The sequence below is a fragment of the Bacillus rossius genome, chromosome 11 (genome assembly GCF_032445375.1).
Source record: "Bacillus rossius redtenbacheri isolate Brsri chromosome 11, Brsri_v3, whole genome shotgun sequence".
Taxonomy (NCBI): domain Eukaryota; kingdom Metazoa; phylum Arthropoda; class Insecta; order Phasmatodea; family Bacillidae; genus Bacillus; species Bacillus rossius.
The window spans coordinates 54976509-54997821 of NC_086338.1; the positions used below are offsets into that span (position 1 = coordinate 54976509).

Sequence of the window (21313 nt, forward strand, 5' to 3'; positions counted from 1 at the left end):
TCACCGTGGACTTTAAATAATTACTTATATCAATATAAACATTCCAAACTGTTACAAAAATCCATTTCCATCTAGTTTCAATAATCGTTAAACATGTTGTATCAGCTGTCATGAGTCGTGCTGCGCCGCCCCCAGCTACTTGGCGCCCCGGGCGGTCGCCTGGTTCGCCTGTACGGACGCGCCGGCCCCGGTTGGGAACCTAGCGAACTATCTTGTTGATCGGCTTGACACGTTAACCTATACGTTGATCGAACAGTCGAGTTGTTTGTTTGGGATTGGACGGTGCGACCGGCTGTGGGCGACAGACTCACTTTCTTCCTCTTGTGCAGGGGGCCGAGGGCGTCTCCGTTGGCCTGGAGCCGGTCCCGCCGCTCCACCTCCACCAGCACCTGCGAGAAGGGGCGGCTGGCCATCTGCTCCATCTCCACGAACAGCCTCTGCAACAGTCGCCCGCCCGTCACCGCCGCCTGCCACCACTTTCAAAACAATATCCTTCATTGAAATGTGAAATATCCTGTAACATCCTTGTTTTGAACATGAAATATCCTGTAAAATCCTTGTTTTGAACATGAAATATCCTGTAATATCCTTGTTTTGAACATGAAATATCCTGTAAAATCCTGTACATTAAAAAATACAAAAAATGCAATTTTTATGAAAATTACTCGATCATAATGTACGTAACTTACTTCAATCAAAAAATTTCGATTTTTAACACTTTATACAAGTATTTACACACACACGTAGTCTACACTTCACCACTGGCAGTATTTAAATATCACTTTTTCAGATGTTTTGCCCTATTCCCCATTTCTTCTGTTGGCTGGAATTCTGCCATATTCTTCCTAGAAGAGATATGCAACAAAGCATTTAGCATTGGCGATTCAAGACATGACCTGTGCGCTGTCTTGATAAGGTTGAGCTTACTAAATATCCTTTCCACCCCTGCATTGCTGTGTGGAAGAATAAGCACTGCCTTTGCAAGTTTACAAAGCAGTGGAAAACATGTTTCCCCATTAATTTCATACTGTGACACTTTATGTCACAGCACGCACTTGGCGAGGTGGCCACTCTTTCCACAAAACCAAATTACAGTTTTTTTTATCATCTTTGAAGTTATACTTCTTTAGGCACCTTATGGAAAAAAAAAAAATATGAGAATGAATTTTTACGATGTGCGAGCAAAATGCAACAAAAATTGACAGGATGAAAAAAAGTCTACATACAAACAAAAATTATTCATATGTGCTTTTAAATCATATACGTTAGTGATTGATACTGAATACTAGTCCATTATAATTAAAGCCATTTATTTATTGTGAATACTAGTGATAGAAATTGTGTTAAAAAAAAAACTATTTCAAGTGTATTTGTACGAGTGACCATTTATGTTCCCGTACGTATACCATATTTACCTGCAGAAGGAGGGCCCCTTCCCTTCGTATGTGCTATACCATTAATTTTTCACGGTAAGGGTCGCCCCTGCATATAGGTCACAGCATATGTATGTGTGTATGTGTGTGTATATACCTATATAAATCTGTCTTCACTGGAGTTCCAGGATGGAGGGGGGGATTGGCACAAGAAATACAACACTCGTGTTACAGCTCTTTGTCTGTTTACAATGGAGGAGGGTGTGAGGCGACTAACTCACCCCCCCCCCCCCCCCCCAAATTACCGACCCTTCAAATTCCTGCACTTCCTAACAAGACAAAGGAGAGGACTGCCATTTTTATACCCTTGTTTCCCTTTCTTCCATTTTTTTATTTAATTTTTTTAGCCATTCAAACATTTGAAAGAGATTGAGTACTGGAAACACCCTAAGCTACACCCTTCTCCACATAAACCACTGCAAGTATAATAGGAACTGTGACAACATTCAAATAAAACACAGACAATTCCGGTGGTTAAGAAGTTCCACGAGGTATTTAGAAATTTAAAATCATTGACAAGAAAATTTTATTAAAATGGTATAATTGAATGTATTAATAGGTCCAGTGCTAAATTTTTAAAATTTATCATGAAGGAAATATTCTTAAGTGAGAATTTCTTAAGAGGGATTTACTATAGTAATATATATTCAATATCTCAATTTTTGATTCAAATACATAATAACGATAATAGTTACAATTGGAATAAATATATTATTTTATCAAATTTGAAGTTTTTACGCTGGCAGCCATGCACTCACCTGCCTTCTCCTGTACATGTCGTACTTCTGCTTGATCTTCCACAGAATGGCGGCCACCAACAGCAGCAGCAGAAAGCACCTGTCGGAAACAGATACGCGTACAATCATCCAGGAACACACAACTGCCTCGGTGCCTTGAGGCTACGTCTTCCACGCCGTTTAGGTTATTTCATTTTCCTGCCATTACTATTATGCGAGAGATTTTCCCGTCAATTTTCCAGTAGCGCTCCTGCATTTGTTGTTACGTCAAAAATTTTTCTCACCGGATTTTTTACCAAACATTATTTTTGACAAGCAAAAAGGTCACAAACATGACCGTAACAAAAAAAACTTGCTTGGTATTTTACCACTGTTAAATACGCAAGTTAATACACCATATACTGTAGTGCCAAAATTTAAGTCATATAATGGAAATAAGTAGCATTTGACCGAAACCTAATTCAAAATTAAAAAAAAAAAGGAATCTTTTAAAGTTTGTAATTCAAGGAATGTAGTTATTTGCTGACAAAAAAATTGTACAAAAGTGCATCGTTGGGAAAAATTACATTTTTTTTAAATTAAATTTTGTATTGAACAAATTTTAAACCATTTGTTCTTAATGTATCTGTTTTAATAATTATTTTACCATAAAAATGTAGCATATAAATTTAACCACTATTTTGGTGGAGTAAGTTAAAAAAAAAAAACAGCTTTTATAAAATTAAAAACAATAAAATAGAAATCTCAAGTTTTGAAAATGAAATTGGACTAAAAAAAATAAAACCAAAAATCTCGGAGGTCCCGTCCCCTCACCGCGTGGCGTCGCTACTCACGTGGAGAAGGTGATGAAGAACTGCTGGAGGTTGAGCTTGGGGTACTGCGAGAACGAGATCTGGATCCACAGGGGCGGGCGGAAGTCGTACACGTACACGTAGAAGGTGGTGAGGGTCATGTTGTCCTCCACCCCGAATATGTGCTCCGTCTTGCTGAAGCGCGAGCGGAACGAGGTGCAGTTGTGGTCCATGAGCAGGGGCTTCTCGGGGCTGTTCGCTGCAACACCGCGCGCGCCCGGTCGGGAGAACCTCACCACCCCACTCCTGCTCCCGATCACACTCAACACTCTAGACAGTATACAGTATACAGTGAACTCTATACAGTAAATTTGAAGCAGTCTATAGCTGATACCTACAGACATGGCTAAATGCATGCAGAACAAATTGAAGGATTTCAGCTTTTAAAATTGCATATTTTCATTTGATATTTGATAAGTCGTAAATTCAGAGAAATCAGCAATATATAACAAAAAAAAAAATGGCTACGTAGACGCCAAGCATATTAATAGCGCTAATGAAATATGCAGAATAACTGGAGAAACTAAAAGTAGTACTCACATAAAGAGATTTACTCAGGATTAATATCCTGTACGGATTGTTTGAGTTCCTTCATTTAATTCTTCCAGAATAAATAATAATAATAGGAAACACATTCCAATTATGTAGTAAATACCCAAAAATATGACTAAGAATCCAAGAAAACCGACAAAAAAAAATTACCCTGGATGTAAAACAATCTCAAATACAAAACAAAATCTGATGTACGACAAACTCATTAGCATAAGTATCATGTTATATATAAATATTAGCCATAGTTTCGCTATATACTTCAGATGTACTTTGTAATATTTTGTGAGTATGTATCTATGTTTTATATCTCATTATTTCCTCAAATATGGGTTGCAATGTAAAAAAGAGGCTACCATTTCGTTATATAATGTTCGAAATAGGAGCACTTGCATGATCTAACCACTAATTTTTCAAATTAAAATTCAAAACCCCTCCCACAGCATTCAAGTTGCATTTGATCTCATGATGAACAATGGTGCACATAACTAAATATGCTGAGTCAACAACTAGAAATTACTTACGTGTCTTAAGTGTGATGTTCATCTTAGCCATAACTGAACAGGTTATGGAGAAGTCGGCATCTACATCGGGCTTCGGTGGGCTATTTTTGAAGTTTATTTGCGTGTAGTGCCTATCTTCTTTCTTGGAGAGGTTGAAGGTAAACTGGTAATCTATCGTCAGGTCATCTGAAAGGATTTTCATATTGTAAGTACAATCACGACAGGTCTTATTCATCAAGCGACAATCAGACATAATTACAAAAAAAAAAAAAAAAGGTCATTAAAGTTTCAACAGAGAGCTCTGACTCACAGAAACAGGAGCCGTGATTGGTCGGGTCGCCGTGGTAGTGGTTCTGAGTGTCACATCGCTCGCAGTGGTCTCCTGTGATGCCTTTGGTGGTGCAGAAACACTTGCCTGTCTCCGAGTGGCACTCCATCCCTTGATCGTTACACTCGCACACTGCAAGAGAGCACCGGAGTTGACCCCGTGACCTCCGCAAATACGATCACAGCATGAGATGGAAAAGTTACATCACAGGAAACTAAAATACAAACTACCAGACTATTTGTAAACTGATGTAATGCTACAACTACAGACATTCTTTTACAGTAAATAAAATTAGTTGATTTCATCAGGTTGGTAAAAAAAATTCATTTGAATATTTTTTTTAATTGGTATAACTGCATATTCCAAAGAACATTATTACTATTGACAAGTTTTAATATCTTTAACTTGAAAACAAAGATTATTGAAATATTTTGACATTTTTTCATTAAAATTAACAGTAGTAAGAAAAATAATTAAAGTCTAAGTGAATAGACTAAAAAAGAAAAAGAAAACCAGGCACATTTCTGCCTTGAATATGGTGAACGTGATAGTTGCAATGGTGTACGAATCGATACTCCATAATCAATCTACCACCATAGGACACAGTAGCAGCTTACTTAAAGCATGCCATTCCCGTACCCCTCTAATAAATAAGGGTTCCAGACTCAGGAGGATATTTGCAGTAAACGTGTTTGTAATATTGCTGAACTAAACTACAGTTTATGTAGTTGCAGTGAACAATAAAAAAAACAGGTGAAAAACTCAGGTTTAAAAAAAGTAAACATGAGATTATTTCATCACAATTTCTTGCAAATATAGGTGTTCTTAAAAAAAAATATATTAGCTTTTCAGAGTTATTTTGGCAGTTCCTGAAAATTTCCTGTTCTTAGCGATAACTGACATATTTTGAGAGTGGTGTAAATGCAAAATACAGAGCTAACTGAAAACACCACTATGGTTCCCCTATTCAGCTAGTAGGTGTCATCATTAGGGACAAGATCAGGGGCACAACAACTTAATTTCCAAAGGGGGGGCAATATACCTTTTTATAAAGAATCATCGATCCCCCCCTATTGAAGCGGGGGGTCCGGGGGTCCTCGAACGGGAAAATTTCTTATTTCAAGGTGGAAAATGGTGCTATTTAAGCAGTTTTATTATCTAAAAATTGATTACACAGCACTTTCTTTGCCACCGTTTGTCCCCACTTCAAGGATTCAGAAGGGGGGAGGGGGGGGCAGAACACCCTTGCCACCCCCCCCCCCCCCTGTTGTTGCGCCCCTGGACAAGATTATATGGTGAATTGTGATAAAACTGAAATAACACCAAAAAGCAACTCAATACAACCATATAGCAACAAATTGCAAGTTAACGATCTAAAACCCCCATCCGAAAAAAAATTCTTTCACAGTCTTGGGTGATGACAAGACTGGAACATGAAAATTCTCTCTTGACAAACTTGCCACCTCCGGGGGAATTCCTATGACTTCCCCCAGGGATTCCAAGTAAACTCCCCCCGGAGTTTCCCCCCTTAAATCACACGCGCGGCCGGCAGCTGACCGAGCTACGGAGGGCGAAACAAACAAAATGCAAGTTAATAATCTAAAACCCCATCTGAAAAAAATTCTTTTGAGTGATGACAGACTGGAACATGAAATTTTCTCCTGACAAACTGCCACCTCTGGGGGAATTTCCCATGACTTTCCACAGGGATTTCCGAGTAAACTCCCCCGAGTTTCCCCCCTTAAATCACACACGCGCGGCCGGCAGCCGCGGAGGGCGACTCACGGTGGCACTTCCCGCCGTTGACGGGGTTGCCGTAGTAGCCGACGACGCAGTGCTGGCAGTGCGGGCCGTGGGTCAGGTTGGCGCACGGCTGGTTGCACAGGCTCGAGTCGTTGGCGCACGTGCTGTGGCCGTTGCACTGGCAGGCTGCGCAGCACACAACACGTTCCCGTTCCTCACCTCGACCCCCAAGCACTGCACTTCCCGTGTGCAGCGAACACGAGGCAGATCAAAGACCAAGTACAACAGGTTTGAAACAGGATATACTGGGTTAGGTAAGTGGTCGTTTTAATTTCGGGGGGGAAGGAGGGTTGCCAGCTCAGTAAAATCATTCACCACATTATCCACTGCAAAATCAAAAGTGCCCTGGTAGTGACGTCATTCTTTTTTTTTTTTTTTTTAGAAATGTCCGAAATTTGATCATTTTCCGATACTTTCAGGATGATACTAAGAAACTGACCACGCAGCCAGACCATCTTAAATTTGCACGGGAAAAAACACAAATTGTTTTTTTTTTTTTTAATGCCCATCTCAATGGAGTATACTCGTTTCGTGGTGTTGTAGTCCAAGGTTGTTGATTTTTTTTGCATTACCCCCCTCTCTCCCCCCCCCCCCCGCACAACTACTGGTGGGTGTGTTGAATGAATACAATTAATATTTGTTTTCAAGTTTGAAATGACAAATGTGCTGATTTTTTCCCCGTCAACATGATTTTTTCATTACTGTTTAGCGATACAGTAGTGAGGGGGAAAAAAAAAAAAAAAAAAACTTTTAATTTTTTAATACTTGTTGAATGTTTAAAATGTCATTTATTGTTCATGATTTTTGATTATGAAGTCAAATTAAAACATCAAAAAAGGGTATTTACATAGCAGAAATGGCTTAAACTAAACAGTAAACATTGACATCAGACAAACTCACGAGTTATGCAATGTCTCATATTCATTAGGAAACAAATATTCATTATTTCAAAGTGTTAGTATTCGAGTTCGAATACTAATAATGAAGCAGTAATATACAAATGAATAATCAATTTCAACTTTATATTACCATTGTTTTACATGGGAAAAGAAGTTTAGGGGTAACATATTACATGGAAAAAAAAAAAAAAAAAAAAAAAAAAACATTTATCTTATTTAGAAAATGACGGGACAGAAACACTACCCACGTTGGATGGGAAATCGTATTGTGCGGGTATATCAAAAATGAGTTTAACTGTAATTCAATTACTGTATTTTCCCATTATAACTACCAAACTGCCCGACAGCAACTTGAAAACTGATTGCTGTTACAGGGTGCTTTATCCTATCATGTTGACTATCAACTAGATATATTTATAAATATATAAATATGAAATTTTGAGTAAACAATGGTTTTGGGGTCTATGGACCATGAAACAAAAAAAAAAAACACATAAAATGTTTTCCGGAATTCGCACCATGGTAAATACTATAATTGGTAGTCTTTCTTTGAAATCTACCTAAAACATGGGACATTAATAAGATATTAAAAATATTTTTAAACTATATAAACCATACTTATCACAAGAGATCGAAACTTTGACGTCAATTAACTAACCTGACTCAATCAAACAGTAGGAAAATCACCATGTGAAAATAAAAAAAATATTCATTAATTATTCTTACCACACCAGAAAGTGAATCATACTTTGTTTTGTATGATCGTTTAGCTCAAGCACCATCCGCAACAACCACAATTAGAGGGATTCCATGTTGACTATCAACTAGAATCTAACAGCGGGACAAAAACATATTGACGCGTTTATGCGAGAATTTCTTTCCCAAATTTTGATGCCATAAAATAACGGTGTGACAATTACGTGATAAAACACTGTATATACCTATATGTATCATGTACAAAATTGGTATTACAAATGTTAACAAGCTGGGCGGTATCAATCTGCGAGACGGACAGCAAGGGAACGGGACCAAGAAGCCAGGGGGCACTCACCGGGGCACTGCGTGAAGTACCAGTGGTCCAGCGAGCAGGAGAACTCGGGTCCGTAGGGGCCGTGGTTGCCCCCCGGGAGGCAGGTGCCCAGGCCCGTGCCGGAGCCGTCGTCGCACCAGCCACACGCCGGGTCCGTGCGGCACTCCGCGCACGTCGGGTAGAAGTTGCACACTGACTTGCCTGCCGCGCCACAACCACGGGAAGAAGTTGCTACAAGAGGTCTCGGTAAAAGTTTCTTTGGTTAAACGTCTTTTAAGCTGAAATTCCAAGACACAGAAATAAGGATTTAGGTGTTGAATATGCTTAACCGGTACTCTCAACCGTATTCCCAGCGCACAATGGCACACGTCCCAATGGATTTTGGTGTCCTATCCGTGGCCGATCTGATGCCAAACTTCCGTGCATGCGCACTGCCCACTTTTTAGTCGATTTCTTCCAGATACAGGACCCGCGTCTGGCGCCAAAACTCACATATATTAATTTTCGTCATCATCCGGGGATGTACCAAGCGTGTTATGATAGCAAAGCTATCCTGGAATAAATTTTGTACACTTTAATAGTCATAATAAGAAGTAATCGCAACTTAAAAAGAATTTGAGAAAATTATAAAAGCGTATCTATGTGTGTGATGATGCTGCTATCTCTAGTACTTTTGCCACAAAAAATTGTACTGATGGTTGCCATACATCCACTAAAATGCATTGAAACCAGTGTCTAGCCTCGGGCAAGGCAATGCTTATTAAAACGATTGCCGATTATGTTTCCTTACCGGGATTCAGTTTGAACACGTTCTGGAATACGACCCGTGAGTTGTTATCCCAACAACGCAGAGCTTGTTCGCTACCTTACCTGAACGTCTTGGAATACCGCCCTCAAGAGTTTTAGTACCTGCTATTGTTACTCCATACAGTTTATCCTGTTTCAAAAACCAAGATTGGTTTATCAGCAAACACAGATTGCAGAGAGAACAAAAAAAAATTACAACTAAATAGGTGGTATTTCTTTAAGGGCTCCGCCTACCCGGGCACACATACGGTGCGCCGAGCTTCAGGAAAAACAACGTGATTTGAAAATTACTCAAGATATCCGAGCGTGGTCTGCTTACGAAAAGCATTTAAGAGTTCGCTGAGGGCCGAAAAGTACTTTTGATTTCGGATGAAGTTTTTAAAATTTATTTTTTGAAGAGTGAAAATGTCTAAAACGCGTGTTTTCAGAGTAATTTTTAGACGTAAAACAACCGGTACAGATTCTTGAAAGCACTTAAGGGACTTGCATTACACATTTATCTTCATTTCTCCGCAATATAATGTTACAGTCACCGCTCAAATTAAACAGTTATCCTGTGACGACGAGAAGACTGCGCGCCAGTCCAGAGGAGACACCGCGCTAGAAGCACCAGCGAGCGTCACGCTTATCATCCCGCCTCACCGACACAGATACACCCCTGACGAGGCGGGCCCCTTAACGATCTCAAACTAAAGATCAGTTTGCTTCAGGGCAGGGCAGGGCAGAGCAGAGCAGTATAAGCACCTGGGCCGGCGGTGCGGCAGTGGCTCTTCTGCGTGGTCCACTCGCGGCACTGGCCGTACGGGAACGAGGCCGTGTAGGCGTTCTTGTCGACGCAGCGGCCCTCGTTCTGGCACCAGATGCACTCCTCGTTGGTGCAGTTGATGCAGGAGGTCAGCTCCGCGCACGCAGTCGGCCCGATGCACGGGACCGGGTCCTGGAGTCACACACACCATCCTTACTAGGCCTGAGCGAATGTTGGTTTTTGGCGTGACAACGTCTAATAAATCGATGAACGCCGGCTGCACGCACGAAAAAGGATGACTCATTGTCCCGTTACGCACATTGTACGCTTGCGCCGCATCTATCTCTCTTCCACTCGATTGGAACCACCATCGATTTTGACTTTTTCGAAGCACATTAAACTTGAAAACACTCCCATTCGTTTCCTACTTTTCCTATCATCGTCCCATCCTTAACAGAATAACACAGATATTGGAAGAAGTCAAATAGCAAACATGTATAAAAGTTATGGTTAAAATAATCTCTTTGTTAAAGTAATAAACATATTTGAATTAATGAGAATAAGTAAATTTATCAATTAAATTGTAGATTTCATTTCAATCCTTCTTTTCATCCATACAAAATAGTGATAATTCAATAAAAATGATATTATATATATATATATGTTATATATATAACAAAAATTATATACTCCAGACCGCATTTAATGCATATATATATATATATATATATATATATGCATGTGCTAGAATTTTTCTCGAGCGATTTAAAGAAACAGTTGATGAGATGAAATCACGACGGTCGGATCGGGAATTGAGCCCGTGCCCTCGAGAAAGCTCTCCCCGGTGCCAGCTGTCAGTTGCTGAACGAGACACCGAGACCGTGGGGGTGGCAGGAACCCCGCACCTGAGCCTCGCCCGCGGTGGCGTTGCCGACGGCCTTGCAGCGGCTCTTGTAGCCGTCCCAGTGGCACTGGTGGTGCACGCTGCAGGCCTGGCAACTGCTGAACAGCGGGCAGACGGAGCCGTCGCTCGCCTCGCACTGCTGCTGCTGAGAGAAGTCCACCTGCTCGGGGCAGAACACGCTCCCTCGTACTACCATCTCCCGAACAGTGGCCGTCCTGTGGGACGATAAATCTCCCCCCCTTATCACCTCCCCCCCCCCCCCCCCAAAAAAAAAAACTGGGGTGATGACAAAAATAATCTACTCCAGACCGCACTCAAGTTTTTATTTTTCCCCCCGTAAAAAATGTGCAATTCTAAATATAATTTTTAGTGCTACTGTACTGTGTAAAAATATTTTTAAAACTTTTCAAGGCCACCTGAAATGCATTAAAATAGCCTTTAAGGTAATTCTTTTTTAAAGAAATTTTATTCAACTGGGTGGTATTTAATATGTACAACACAAAACCCTTATGTCATCTGCCCCCTTCCAAAATTCGAAGATGGGGTCCGCCCAGCTCCTAGGCAGCTTCGAGCAAAACGGAACTGACTCCACATCATGAAGTTGCCTTTCATCTCTTACTATTTTACAGAAACTAAAAACCACTTTCAAAACTTAATAAACAACCTATTAAAAGCTGAACTCCAAACTAAACCGTTATGTACAAAAAATATTATGTACCATGGTACTAAACCTATTTTTTTTTTATTCCAGGCTACAAAAAAATAATTATTTAACTCTTTCAAGTCACACTTGACCAATTCCTAAGATATTATTTTAATATTTTTTTTATATTAACTGCTTTTTTTTTATATATATATTTTATGTGGTAATAATTTTAAGCTATTTATAATATGAATACATAACCATTATTATTATTATAATTATTATTAGGTGTAGTCAAATTTCGTTAATAAACAACCTTACTTCGTAGCGATAACAAGTTAATACACAGTATTATGTTATTTTTTAGATCTGAGGTGATGCGGAAGAGGCAGAGCGGCCAGTACTGACCCGGACGGAGCCGGGCGAGGCGGAGTGGACGGGCGCGCCGACGCCACGGCACTTCTTGTGGCTGCACACGCCGCTGCCGCACCACACGCACTGGTGGGACGTGTGCACGCACGCCACGCAGCTCGACTGCGCCAGGCACAGCTCCTTGCTGAGCAGTCCCGAGGAGCGGCTCTCGTCCGGGCACCAGCTGCCCGCACGCACGCCGGCGTTCAACATGACACTTCCCGACACACGCGTCTACAGTGGCACCGGTTACCAGACGATACACTAGTCGACATGAACGGCATTAGCTTCCGCAAACAAATAGTCAACACCAGCTATCGTAATCAAATATACACGCAATTTGAACAGCATCAGTGGCCACACAGGAAACAACAGTCAACGTGAGTGGCATTAGTTTCCACAAACAAATTGTCAACACCAGTTATAGTAATCAAATAAACAAGCAATGTGAACAGCATTAGTTTCCACTAACGAATTGTCAATGTGAACAGCGCCAGATATCATAATTAAGTAAACAAACAATGTGATCTGCACCAGTTACCACAGTAAACAACAGTCAATGTGAGCAGCATTAGTTTCCACAAACGAATTGTCGATGTGAACTGCGCCAGATATCATAATTTAAGTAAACAAACACTGTGATCTGCACCAGTTACCACAACAGCATCAGCCATCACATGCAAAGCAACTGTCAATGTAAACAATAGCAGTTACTACATGGAAATCAAAAGTCAATGCAAGCATCTCCCAGTCAGCGTAGACAAACACAGGCAATTTGAACAGCAACACCTGCAGCCCCAAACACACCAACATTCAACTCGCAAGTTGGTACCCATAGCTGTGGGTGGATCCAAAGTCAATGCAAACGATCATAGCCGTGGGTAGATCACAAGTCAATGCAAACGATAGTAGCCGTGGATAGATCACAAGTCAATGCAAACAATAGTAGCCGTGGGTAGATCCAAAGTCAATGCAAATGATCACAGCCGTGCGTAGATACAAAGTCAATGCAAACGATAGTAGCCGTGGGTAGATCACAAGTCAATGCAAACGATCGAAGCCATGGGCGGATCCAAAGTCAATGCAAATGATCTTAGCCGTGCGTAGATACAAAGTAAATGCAAATGATCGTAGATGTGGAAGGATCTGGAGTCAATGCAAACGATCGTAGCCGTGGAAGGATCTGGAGTCAATGCGAACGATCGGTAACGAACCTGAACATCTCGACTCCCTCGGTGTCGACGTGGGCGTCGCCGACGGACATCTGGAACACGTGGGGCACGTCCGCCACCGGCAGGCAGCGCGACTCCTTGCTGTCCCACACGCACTTGATTCCGAACCTCGAGTTCAGGCAGGACGACTTGGTCTTCAGGTGGTCGCAGCGCCCAGGCGTGTACCTGCACCGGGCAGTTCCCGTCACGCTAGTCTCAGTATGCATCAGGAGGTCATTTTCAAGACTTCAACTATACTGGCCTACCCTCAAATCCTGCAGACTACTCTCTCTTTACTCTCAAAAACAGAGTAAAGTCATTACTTAAAATATTAATACACAAATAACCATACAAAAACCATATCATGACAAATATGTCGCAAAAACACCAAACACACACTAAAAAAAACTTTCATTTCTACTTCAACTCGCAGATTTTTTCCAAATCCACAATTTATAGGTCTATGTTTACATTATAACCTTTAACGTCTCATTGACCCATGGGACACTAAAAATGGACATAGACCTGTCTATACTAATTTTTTGAAGCAAAGCGAATATCAAACCAAATGTTTAAAATATTCGCGAAGTTAATAATGTTCTCAGTGAAGCTGTATTACACTTATTTTATAAAAATAATGATTGAAGTAACAAAATAATCGTTAAACGTTTGTAATTTTTGAATTGATTAAGTGAGTAACCAATTTGACCCTATAAACAACATAATTCAATAAAAATTATAAAATAATCATGCATAATACAAATATTTAGCATTCATAGAAAAAAACCTGTTGATGTTTTAAGTAATGAAGATGTATACAGCAAAAAAAAAAAAAAAAAAAAAAAAACTAAAGATTTAATGAGTTCATCTTAAGTTTCCAATGTTTTAAAATCTTTGCGACAAATGAAAAGTTTGACGTCAGACGCCGAAGCATTGCATCACAATCGAAGCTTCGAATTGGAACGAACAGCAAATTTCCTGGTGGAGTCTAAATGAATATTAAAAAGATGTTATTCGTTTGCTTGGTGGAAGTTTCGCACAGGCCTCAGGGACCTCCACCGGGAACCTCGCACGTGAAGCATCACAGTCCGACCCCGCCGGTACCTTTGAATACATATACCGTATAGAAGTAGCGAGTGGATAGGATTTACTCTACGTTTTTCATGAGCGCATGATGAGCAGCTTGGGAACTTCACCGCTGCAGCAGTACGCTGCCGTAACGCCTTGGTATCGTCTTAGGTTGTTGTTAGCGCAGCACTGTCGCCCGCTGTCATTACCCCGCACCCCCCCACCCTACATTCACGGCGGCTCAAGGTCGTTCAACGGGAGTTTGTGCGTCACAAAACTGTAGGGATGAGAGGTGGGGCAGAGGGTGGGTGGAGGACAACGCGTGTTTGTGGGATGGTGGGGAAGGGGTGTTTGAAGAGTTCGGCACTCGTCCGCTAGGGACCACCGCAAGTCGATGGATGCCCTAGAGATGGTGGCGATTGCGGCGGCGAATTAACCAACTACCTCAAAACCGTATTAGAAATTCTAACCTGGGCTGGCGACTTCTATGCAGTATGTATATTCAAAGCCGGTACGCGGGCCGGGTTGGGGGGGGGGGGGGGGGAGAGGGGGGAAGGGGTCGCACCTGAGCATGTCGGCGAGCATCTGGCCGTCGAAGCCGCCGAACAGGTAGAGAGAGGAGTTGAAGACGGCGGCGGAGTGGCCGAAGCGGGCGAGGTCCGAGCGCAGGTACCCGGGCGCGGAGACCGGCACCCAGGCGTCGCACAGCAGGTCGTAGGCGTGCATGTCGGCCGAGTAGCACTTGGCGCCCTGGCTGTGCGCCGTGTCGTTGTGCGTGTTGCCCCCGAACACCAGCATGAGGCCCGGCGTGACGAAGGAGGCCGTGTGCAGGAACCTCGCCGAGGGGGCCGCCATCACCAGAGTCCTGCGACACGTCGTCACAGGCAGGCACGACCGTCACTGGCGTCAACACACCGCCAATCACCGACATGCAGCAACATTCACCTCCGTTACCTCATTTATTCAAGACTACTTGGTGGACAGTGACACTGGCGTCACTACACAGCCAAACACCGAGAGGCACAGCAAGACACAAAATGCATTAATCTCCACTACCTCTGTTCAGTGTAAATAGTGCAGTGCCTGAAGGAAAATGAACAAAACTTTCACGTTGACCAGCCTGCCTGAAAGTTGAGGACTTTCCGGTTTTTAAAAAGGTGGTCCACCTGGCGCCCGGAAGTGACGTGTTTCCTACAGTCAGTTGTTTTGTTGTTGTTGTTACCTAATGAGTAATGATAGTAAAAAACGTGTCATGTCATTGCAGTGCAATCCGAGTAAAAGAGTGTATTCATTGGTGGTGTTTGGAATAATGCGCGCCATATTGTTGGTGAACAAACAACCACATTTTTTTTTGTCTTTAAAAATATAAAATTTATTTATTAAATCGTAATTATTATGTACCAAGTAAAAATTTTTAATCAGTTTTCACTTATGTTTTTTTTTAAAAAAAAACATCTAAAGATTATGGCCACTACTGAAACAATCAATAAAATAATACTGAAGAGTGCGAACAATGAACCTGCATCATTGCTGGAAAGTTGGAAATTCTCTCTTCCTCCCTAACTAATACAGACTGAAAGATACATACTATAATCTAAACTTTATTATTAAATTACAACTCGCGTAAGAACAAAAAAAAGAACGATGAACGTACCACATCCTGGTGTTGGGCTCGTACGTGTACAGCTTATTGCTGAGCACGGAAGACGTGGTGCCGTCGGAGACGTACCCTCCGTACACGTAGATCTTCTGGCTGAGCGGGTCCCAGGCGCTGCTGTGCCCGTAGCCCCCCTTCACCGGGTAGCCCTGGGTGGCCGCCACCTTCCACTCCCGCGTTCCTGTCCAACACAAGCCACCCTGCAGCTCCCGACACAACTGCCAGGTGGAATAACTACACGAAAGTAAATACCTACCGTAAAATTTATTGACAGTAATGGGCTGTTTAAACTTTCAATTATTTTTCTTCTAAATTAAAGTAAAATTAAAGATATTGTTCTTATTCTTGCAAAGTAAGAAGCTCTCATAAGTTCTCAATTATTATGATCTTGTATATAATCAAGAAAATTAAGAAACCCTCAAACATACGCCCATGAATATAATTATCCCTCGAATGAGTCGTCCTCAAATATGAATGTAAATCACCCTAGAATACAGAACACCTTCGAATTTAAGCTGCCCTCAAATATAAGATGACAGAATGTAAGCTGTTCTCGAACAAAGGATAACTCGGAATTTAAGACATCATCGAATGTACAGCTCCCTCAAATGTAAGCTGCCCTTTAATGTAAGCCACCTTCGACTGTACATCTTTTATATGATTTTTAAGATCTGTGCGTCTGAAATGGCACCTCACCGAATTCGTACTCCTGCACGATGTTGAGGTAGCCGTACTGGGGGGAGTGGCCGAAGATCACTATCATGCGCTCCGGCTTCCTGGCCTGGTTCGTGATCACGGTCGCCGTGTGCCCCGCCAGCTTCAGCGGTCCTGCAGGGGGGGAGACAACACACACACAACACTGTACACACGAGCATTCACAGTACCGCTTGATACGAGTGAGACTTCAAAAAATACAAAAAATACAACAAAAAACCGGCTATGGACCTGATTTTCGACAAAGGAATTTTACTAAAACACTGTTCATCTTGATAAAATTCACTAAACAATTTTCTTTGGCTTTGCGAACTTTGGTTTGCGCCATCCGCCACAGACGGCAGCACACTGTGGTCACACATTTTCCCTTCCATGCAACTTACGTTCCAATCACGAAGTTACTCCCACCAAATGCTGTGTACCGAGAGGTGAGATGTTACACATTTAAAAAAACTCTTTCAGTGCGGGAGACAGCACTGGATCATGCATGACATTCACCCCTTGTTTGGTACTTAGTGTGAACTCTTGTATATAGAACTGTGTTGCGAGTTGACTTTGCGGCACTTGTACCGGGCCAAGTGATAGACACAGTTTAAATATCCCGCGCCCAAGCTTTTTAGAGTTGGCACCATGTTGGAACACTGCAAGTATTGGCGTTCGTAAACAGTGAGGGTGGTATCCCTGCAGTGAGAAACAGGAAAAACAGTCTTCGTTTCGATCGGCATGATGGCGGTAGGTCGCAATGGTGTGGGCGAATGCTATCGTACAATTTATGTTACATCGTCGGTTAAAAACTTTTCGATACAGTCCACATATATTTATCACCATTAACACCCCTCAAACTACCGACTCCGAGGAAAGTCCCCCACGACTTCACCAGGACATCGAGCGGAAACCAGCGGCGCCGGCGACTCACCACACAGCAAGGTGCCGTTCCCGCCCGTGGTGTTGCACGGCTCCGACCGCACCTTGACGTTCTCCCAGTCCTTGGAGCTGAGGTCCAGGGCCCACAGCTCGCCGGTCACCGCCTCGCTCTCCAGCACGCCCCCGTACATGTAGATCTTGTCCTGCCGACACCAGCCACGCGCTCTCTCGCTCATCCCGACCGCCACCCATCCCGCAATACGGCTAATCCAAAGTTTAGGGTGAAAAAAAAATGTTTTAAATACTTTTGATGTCTCATGTTCTTAATTATGAACATTTGTAGTTGTTTTGACTTGTAAATATTGTGTGTTAATTTAGTGTAGTGTTAGAAACGTTTGAATTTTGAACTTCACGCGCTGCTTGCTAGCAGCGCCAAGTTTTTCAAGTTGGCTGCCTGCCAAGGCAGGTAGTCCTGCAGCTTCCGGCAACGAAGCAACAGTTGTTGTTGAACCATCATGGCGGTAAGTTGTGCTGTCGTGCACGCTTGCTGCCAATCGAGTTGTTTGCGAGTGCATCAGCATTAATTGTATCATTTTTATCTGGATTTTACAGTCTTGTACGTCTCTAGACAAAACAGTAGTGATTTTGTGTATTGAAAAAATAAATAAACACTTCAAGAGATGTGTTTTACCACCCCCCTGTAGTGTCATCCGTAAATTTTCCATTATCATATGTGCCCAAGTTCATCGCCGTACACATTGCTACTGTGGTGCACGATGCTTGATGTTTTAACTTAGTGCATCGAACAATACTGGACATAAACAAAAACTTGTGGTATGACAAGGAATTATGATTGGAAGTAAAAAATATGAAAAAAAAAAAAAATCTTTCTAAAAGATCTGACCATATATATTTTTATTGTGTTAATTGAGTTTATTGGGCCAGTACTAATTTAAAACAGCAAGAATCGTGCAAGTAGTTGAATGTGTGTACAAGGGTGAAATGGTTCAAGGACAGATAGTGAGGAGTGCATAATCAGGAGTACTCTATTTTTGCAATTTTTGGAAGCAGTAGTGAGATTTTTTTTTTTTTTTTTTTAATAATTGCACCAGATCTATCCTAGCTTTCACAACAAACATTCCACTAATACTGCATAGCCAAATTTTCTTTTTTGTTCTCATACCTAAAGAGACCTGATTCTGCCCCGCAAACAAGCTAGCAATTTTACTGCTTTCTTCCTACCAATTTTTACACACAATTTAGACTCAGCGAAATACTGGAACATAGATTTCTCGCTTCTTCCACCAGAATAATATTTTTTTTTAGTTTCTCTGCAAACATTTCTAAACATATATGGTATTAAACCTCATCTGGGTACATGTTCTACAAAATAAAAATGTTGGCACCTTAAGGCAAAAATGCAGGCGTAAAAAAACACTGCTAAAAATACGAGTATGTTAGCTAAAACTATTTTCGTAAGCAGCGCTAGTGTTTAAAGCACCACTATCAATAACATCAAAGTAGTTAATGCACGAGGGTCAAAATCCCTTGTATATGAATGAGCTTGAGTGTCATGTAAAACATTCTCAATATTTTGTGTGTGACTAGCAAGTCACTGAAGAGAAATGGTGCAAGTAGTACTCACGAAGGTACGGTAGGTGTGAAAGATAGAGAGAACAATAACAATAAGTCCGTGTATAACGAGACCCATCAGGATAAGACAAAAGAGAATGAGCGCTTTAATACTTACGCCAAAAAGCACTGCTGAGTGGCCGTATCTGGGCTTCGGAACATTCTTGCTGTCCATGTGCAACGTCTCCCACACATTACCTGCACACATCACATTGAAACCAGTGAACCTATTAAATACTGACCTTCACGAAATACAAGTGATGGGTCAAATCCTCAAATCCCAATTTTTTCAAATACCAATCTTAACAAGTGCCTACAATCCAACCTTTGAAACCGAATCTAGGTTCAAGGGTCAAAAATAAAATAATATTCAAGAAATTAAAAACGTTAACTAAAATTAAATGCTTCTTCATAGCACTTGGTTGGTGAGTTTAATAACTACTGTGGTGGAAATATCAAAATAGAATAATGAAAATAGTATAATGAAATTTAATGAAATGTTATTTTTTACTCAAACCACTTGATGGTAAATTGGGAAATTGTGTGTTATGTCCAGCTAAGAGGGAAAACAAACGAAATATAAGCTACAAGATGTATAACTTTGAAACATGCATACAGCACAAAGAGCAACTCATCACGTTTGTGGCATTCATATTAATAAAATTGATTGGCACTGTAGAAGAAAAAAATACTCCATTTGAGATACTTAAAAATACATCGTTATTAAAATTTGTTTCCTGTGTTACTGATCAATGGCATTCCGCATTACATTTTCATAAATGGCGTCGATCAATTAGTTAAAAAAGCTGTTTCACTGCAAACTTAGTGTTACCAAAAAATGCTGAGAAATTTTGTGAAATCTTCAAAAACAGCAGAATTTCATTGTTTTCCACAAATATTCGCACTTCACCATATTTTGGGGTTCCTAACTATGATAACCTACATTGCATATCTATATTCGTTTTATGAACTAAATTTTCCAGATCAGTACATGTTATGATACATATTATTTTATTTACTTAGTACATACATAAATTAAAAGTAAAATATTTTGGGGAAACAGTAATAGAATAAGTACAAAGGTAAACATAAATAACAACAGTAAACTTAGGAGTTGCCAGCGTTGAATTTTTGAATTTACTACACTGACTTCAATATTATTCTTCAAATCTTTTTCCTCCAATCTAGAATCTTTTGAATACTAGAGATTCTGTGGGGATTCGAGGGTTTGAGGATATTCATCCAGCCCATCCCTACTAACATGAACTCTATCAAACAATGATTCTATGGTATTACATACAGTGTACTGCTTCTCTACGCTACTTGCAGCAGACAAGTAGCATCTGTGTTATACAGGAAAGAGCTCTAGTACAATTAACTGAATGAGTCTGCATCAGGTCCCAACCGTTTAACTTCTTTAATTCCCTTCGTAGTGCATTTAGTCACGCCTGCACTGCGTTCGGCAGGATCCCGGACCGGACTGGACTGGACCCACCTGTCAGGTCGTACACGTAGACCATCTTGGCGCGGTGGTAGGACTCGCCGCCCACTATGTACAGGGAGTCCTTCCACACGACGGCCGCGTGGGAGGCCGACCCCTCGGGCACGAAGTCCGAGTGCTGCACGACCTCCCAGAAGCCCTCCGCCTCCAGCTGGCTGCAGTCGTCTCCTGGGTCGGGAGAGCACACACTAGCGCGCGGAGCAGCGAGCGAGCTGGGTGAAGCCAGTGGCGTAGCCAGGATTTGTGTATGGGGGGGTGTTAAGAAGCATGGCCCCCCCCCTCCACCCAACGTATTAAACCAGGATGGTCCGGGGGTCCTCCCCCGGGAAAAATTGGATTTTAAGGTGTAAATTAGTGCTATTTTAGCATTTTTCGGTACTTAAATTTAAATATTGTAATGGTAAAATTTTTATTAATTTTTAATATGAAATTTGTTTGAGTGATGAATAAGAAATTTAATTAAAGATTTGGTGCTAAGGGAGGGGTTTGAACCCCTAAAACACCCCCCTGGTTGAAGCCACAGGCAGTTCGGCTTGCCGCAAAATCCAAGACCAGAATGCATTAAGGTCTGAACGGTGCAAACGTTCGGAATGTATTTGTGCTGGGCCGAGAGTAAATATTACTGTGAGAATAACTGTAAACGTAATCTGTGATTATTGCATAACTTGTAAGATTTCCTATAAATTCTTTTAATACTATCAGAGTAAATTACAGCAATAAAAATAATCCTTTGAGTCTATATTGCATGAAAGTCTTAAGTCTATATTGCATTAAAGTTTTAAGTCTATAAAGCACGAAATTCTGAACCGTAGGGGACTCTGGAATGCATTCAAGTCCAAACTGTCGACCATAGTCTGATGTGCATTAAAAGACTAGAATTCTGCACAAATTTTGGAATATATTTGAGTCCATAATTTCATGGAAGTCAGGAATGTACTTTCAGTTTTAGGTCTACATTGCGTGAAAAGTCCAGCATATATTTGAAGGAGGAATGTTTAGTTTAGGTCCATGATGCACGAAAGT

The 21313-nt window shown here is 41.4% G+C and overlaps 1 protein-coding gene across 1 annotated transcript in view; it reads right to left on the minus strand.

Moving 5' to 3' along the window:
* Window positions 1-21313, minus strand: part of LOC134537023 (attractin-like protein 1) — a 36686-nt gene that overhangs the window by 6771 nt on the left and 8602 nt on the right. The window contains exons 5-21 of the mRNA XM_063377216.1: window positions 20285-20458; window positions 18908-18987; window positions 17210-17360; window positions 16276-16407; window positions 15577-15760; window positions 14488-14787; window positions 12858-13040; window positions 11641-11827; window positions 10591-10749; window positions 9685-9877; window positions 8155-8334; window positions 6187-6330; window positions 4384-4533; window positions 4095-4259; window positions 3004-3220; window positions 2192-2270; window positions 312-437 (exon numbers count right to left, since the gene is read on the minus strand). Of these exons, the coding sequence (XP_063233286.1) occupies window positions 312-437; window positions 2192-2270; window positions 3004-3220; window positions 4095-4259; window positions 4384-4533; window positions 6187-6330; window positions 8155-8334; window positions 9685-9877; window positions 10591-10749; window positions 11641-11827; window positions 12858-13040; window positions 14488-14787; window positions 15577-15760; window positions 16276-16407; window positions 17210-17360; window positions 18908-18987; window positions 20285-20458 (2804 nt within the window). The remainder of the gene's footprint in view (window positions 1-311; window positions 438-2191; window positions 2271-3003; window positions 3221-4094; window positions 4260-4383; window positions 4534-6186; window positions 6331-8154; window positions 8335-9684; window positions 9878-10590; window positions 10750-11640; window positions 11828-12857; window positions 13041-14487; window positions 14788-15576; window positions 15761-16275; window positions 16408-17209; window positions 17361-18907; window positions 18988-20284; window positions 20459-21313) is intronic.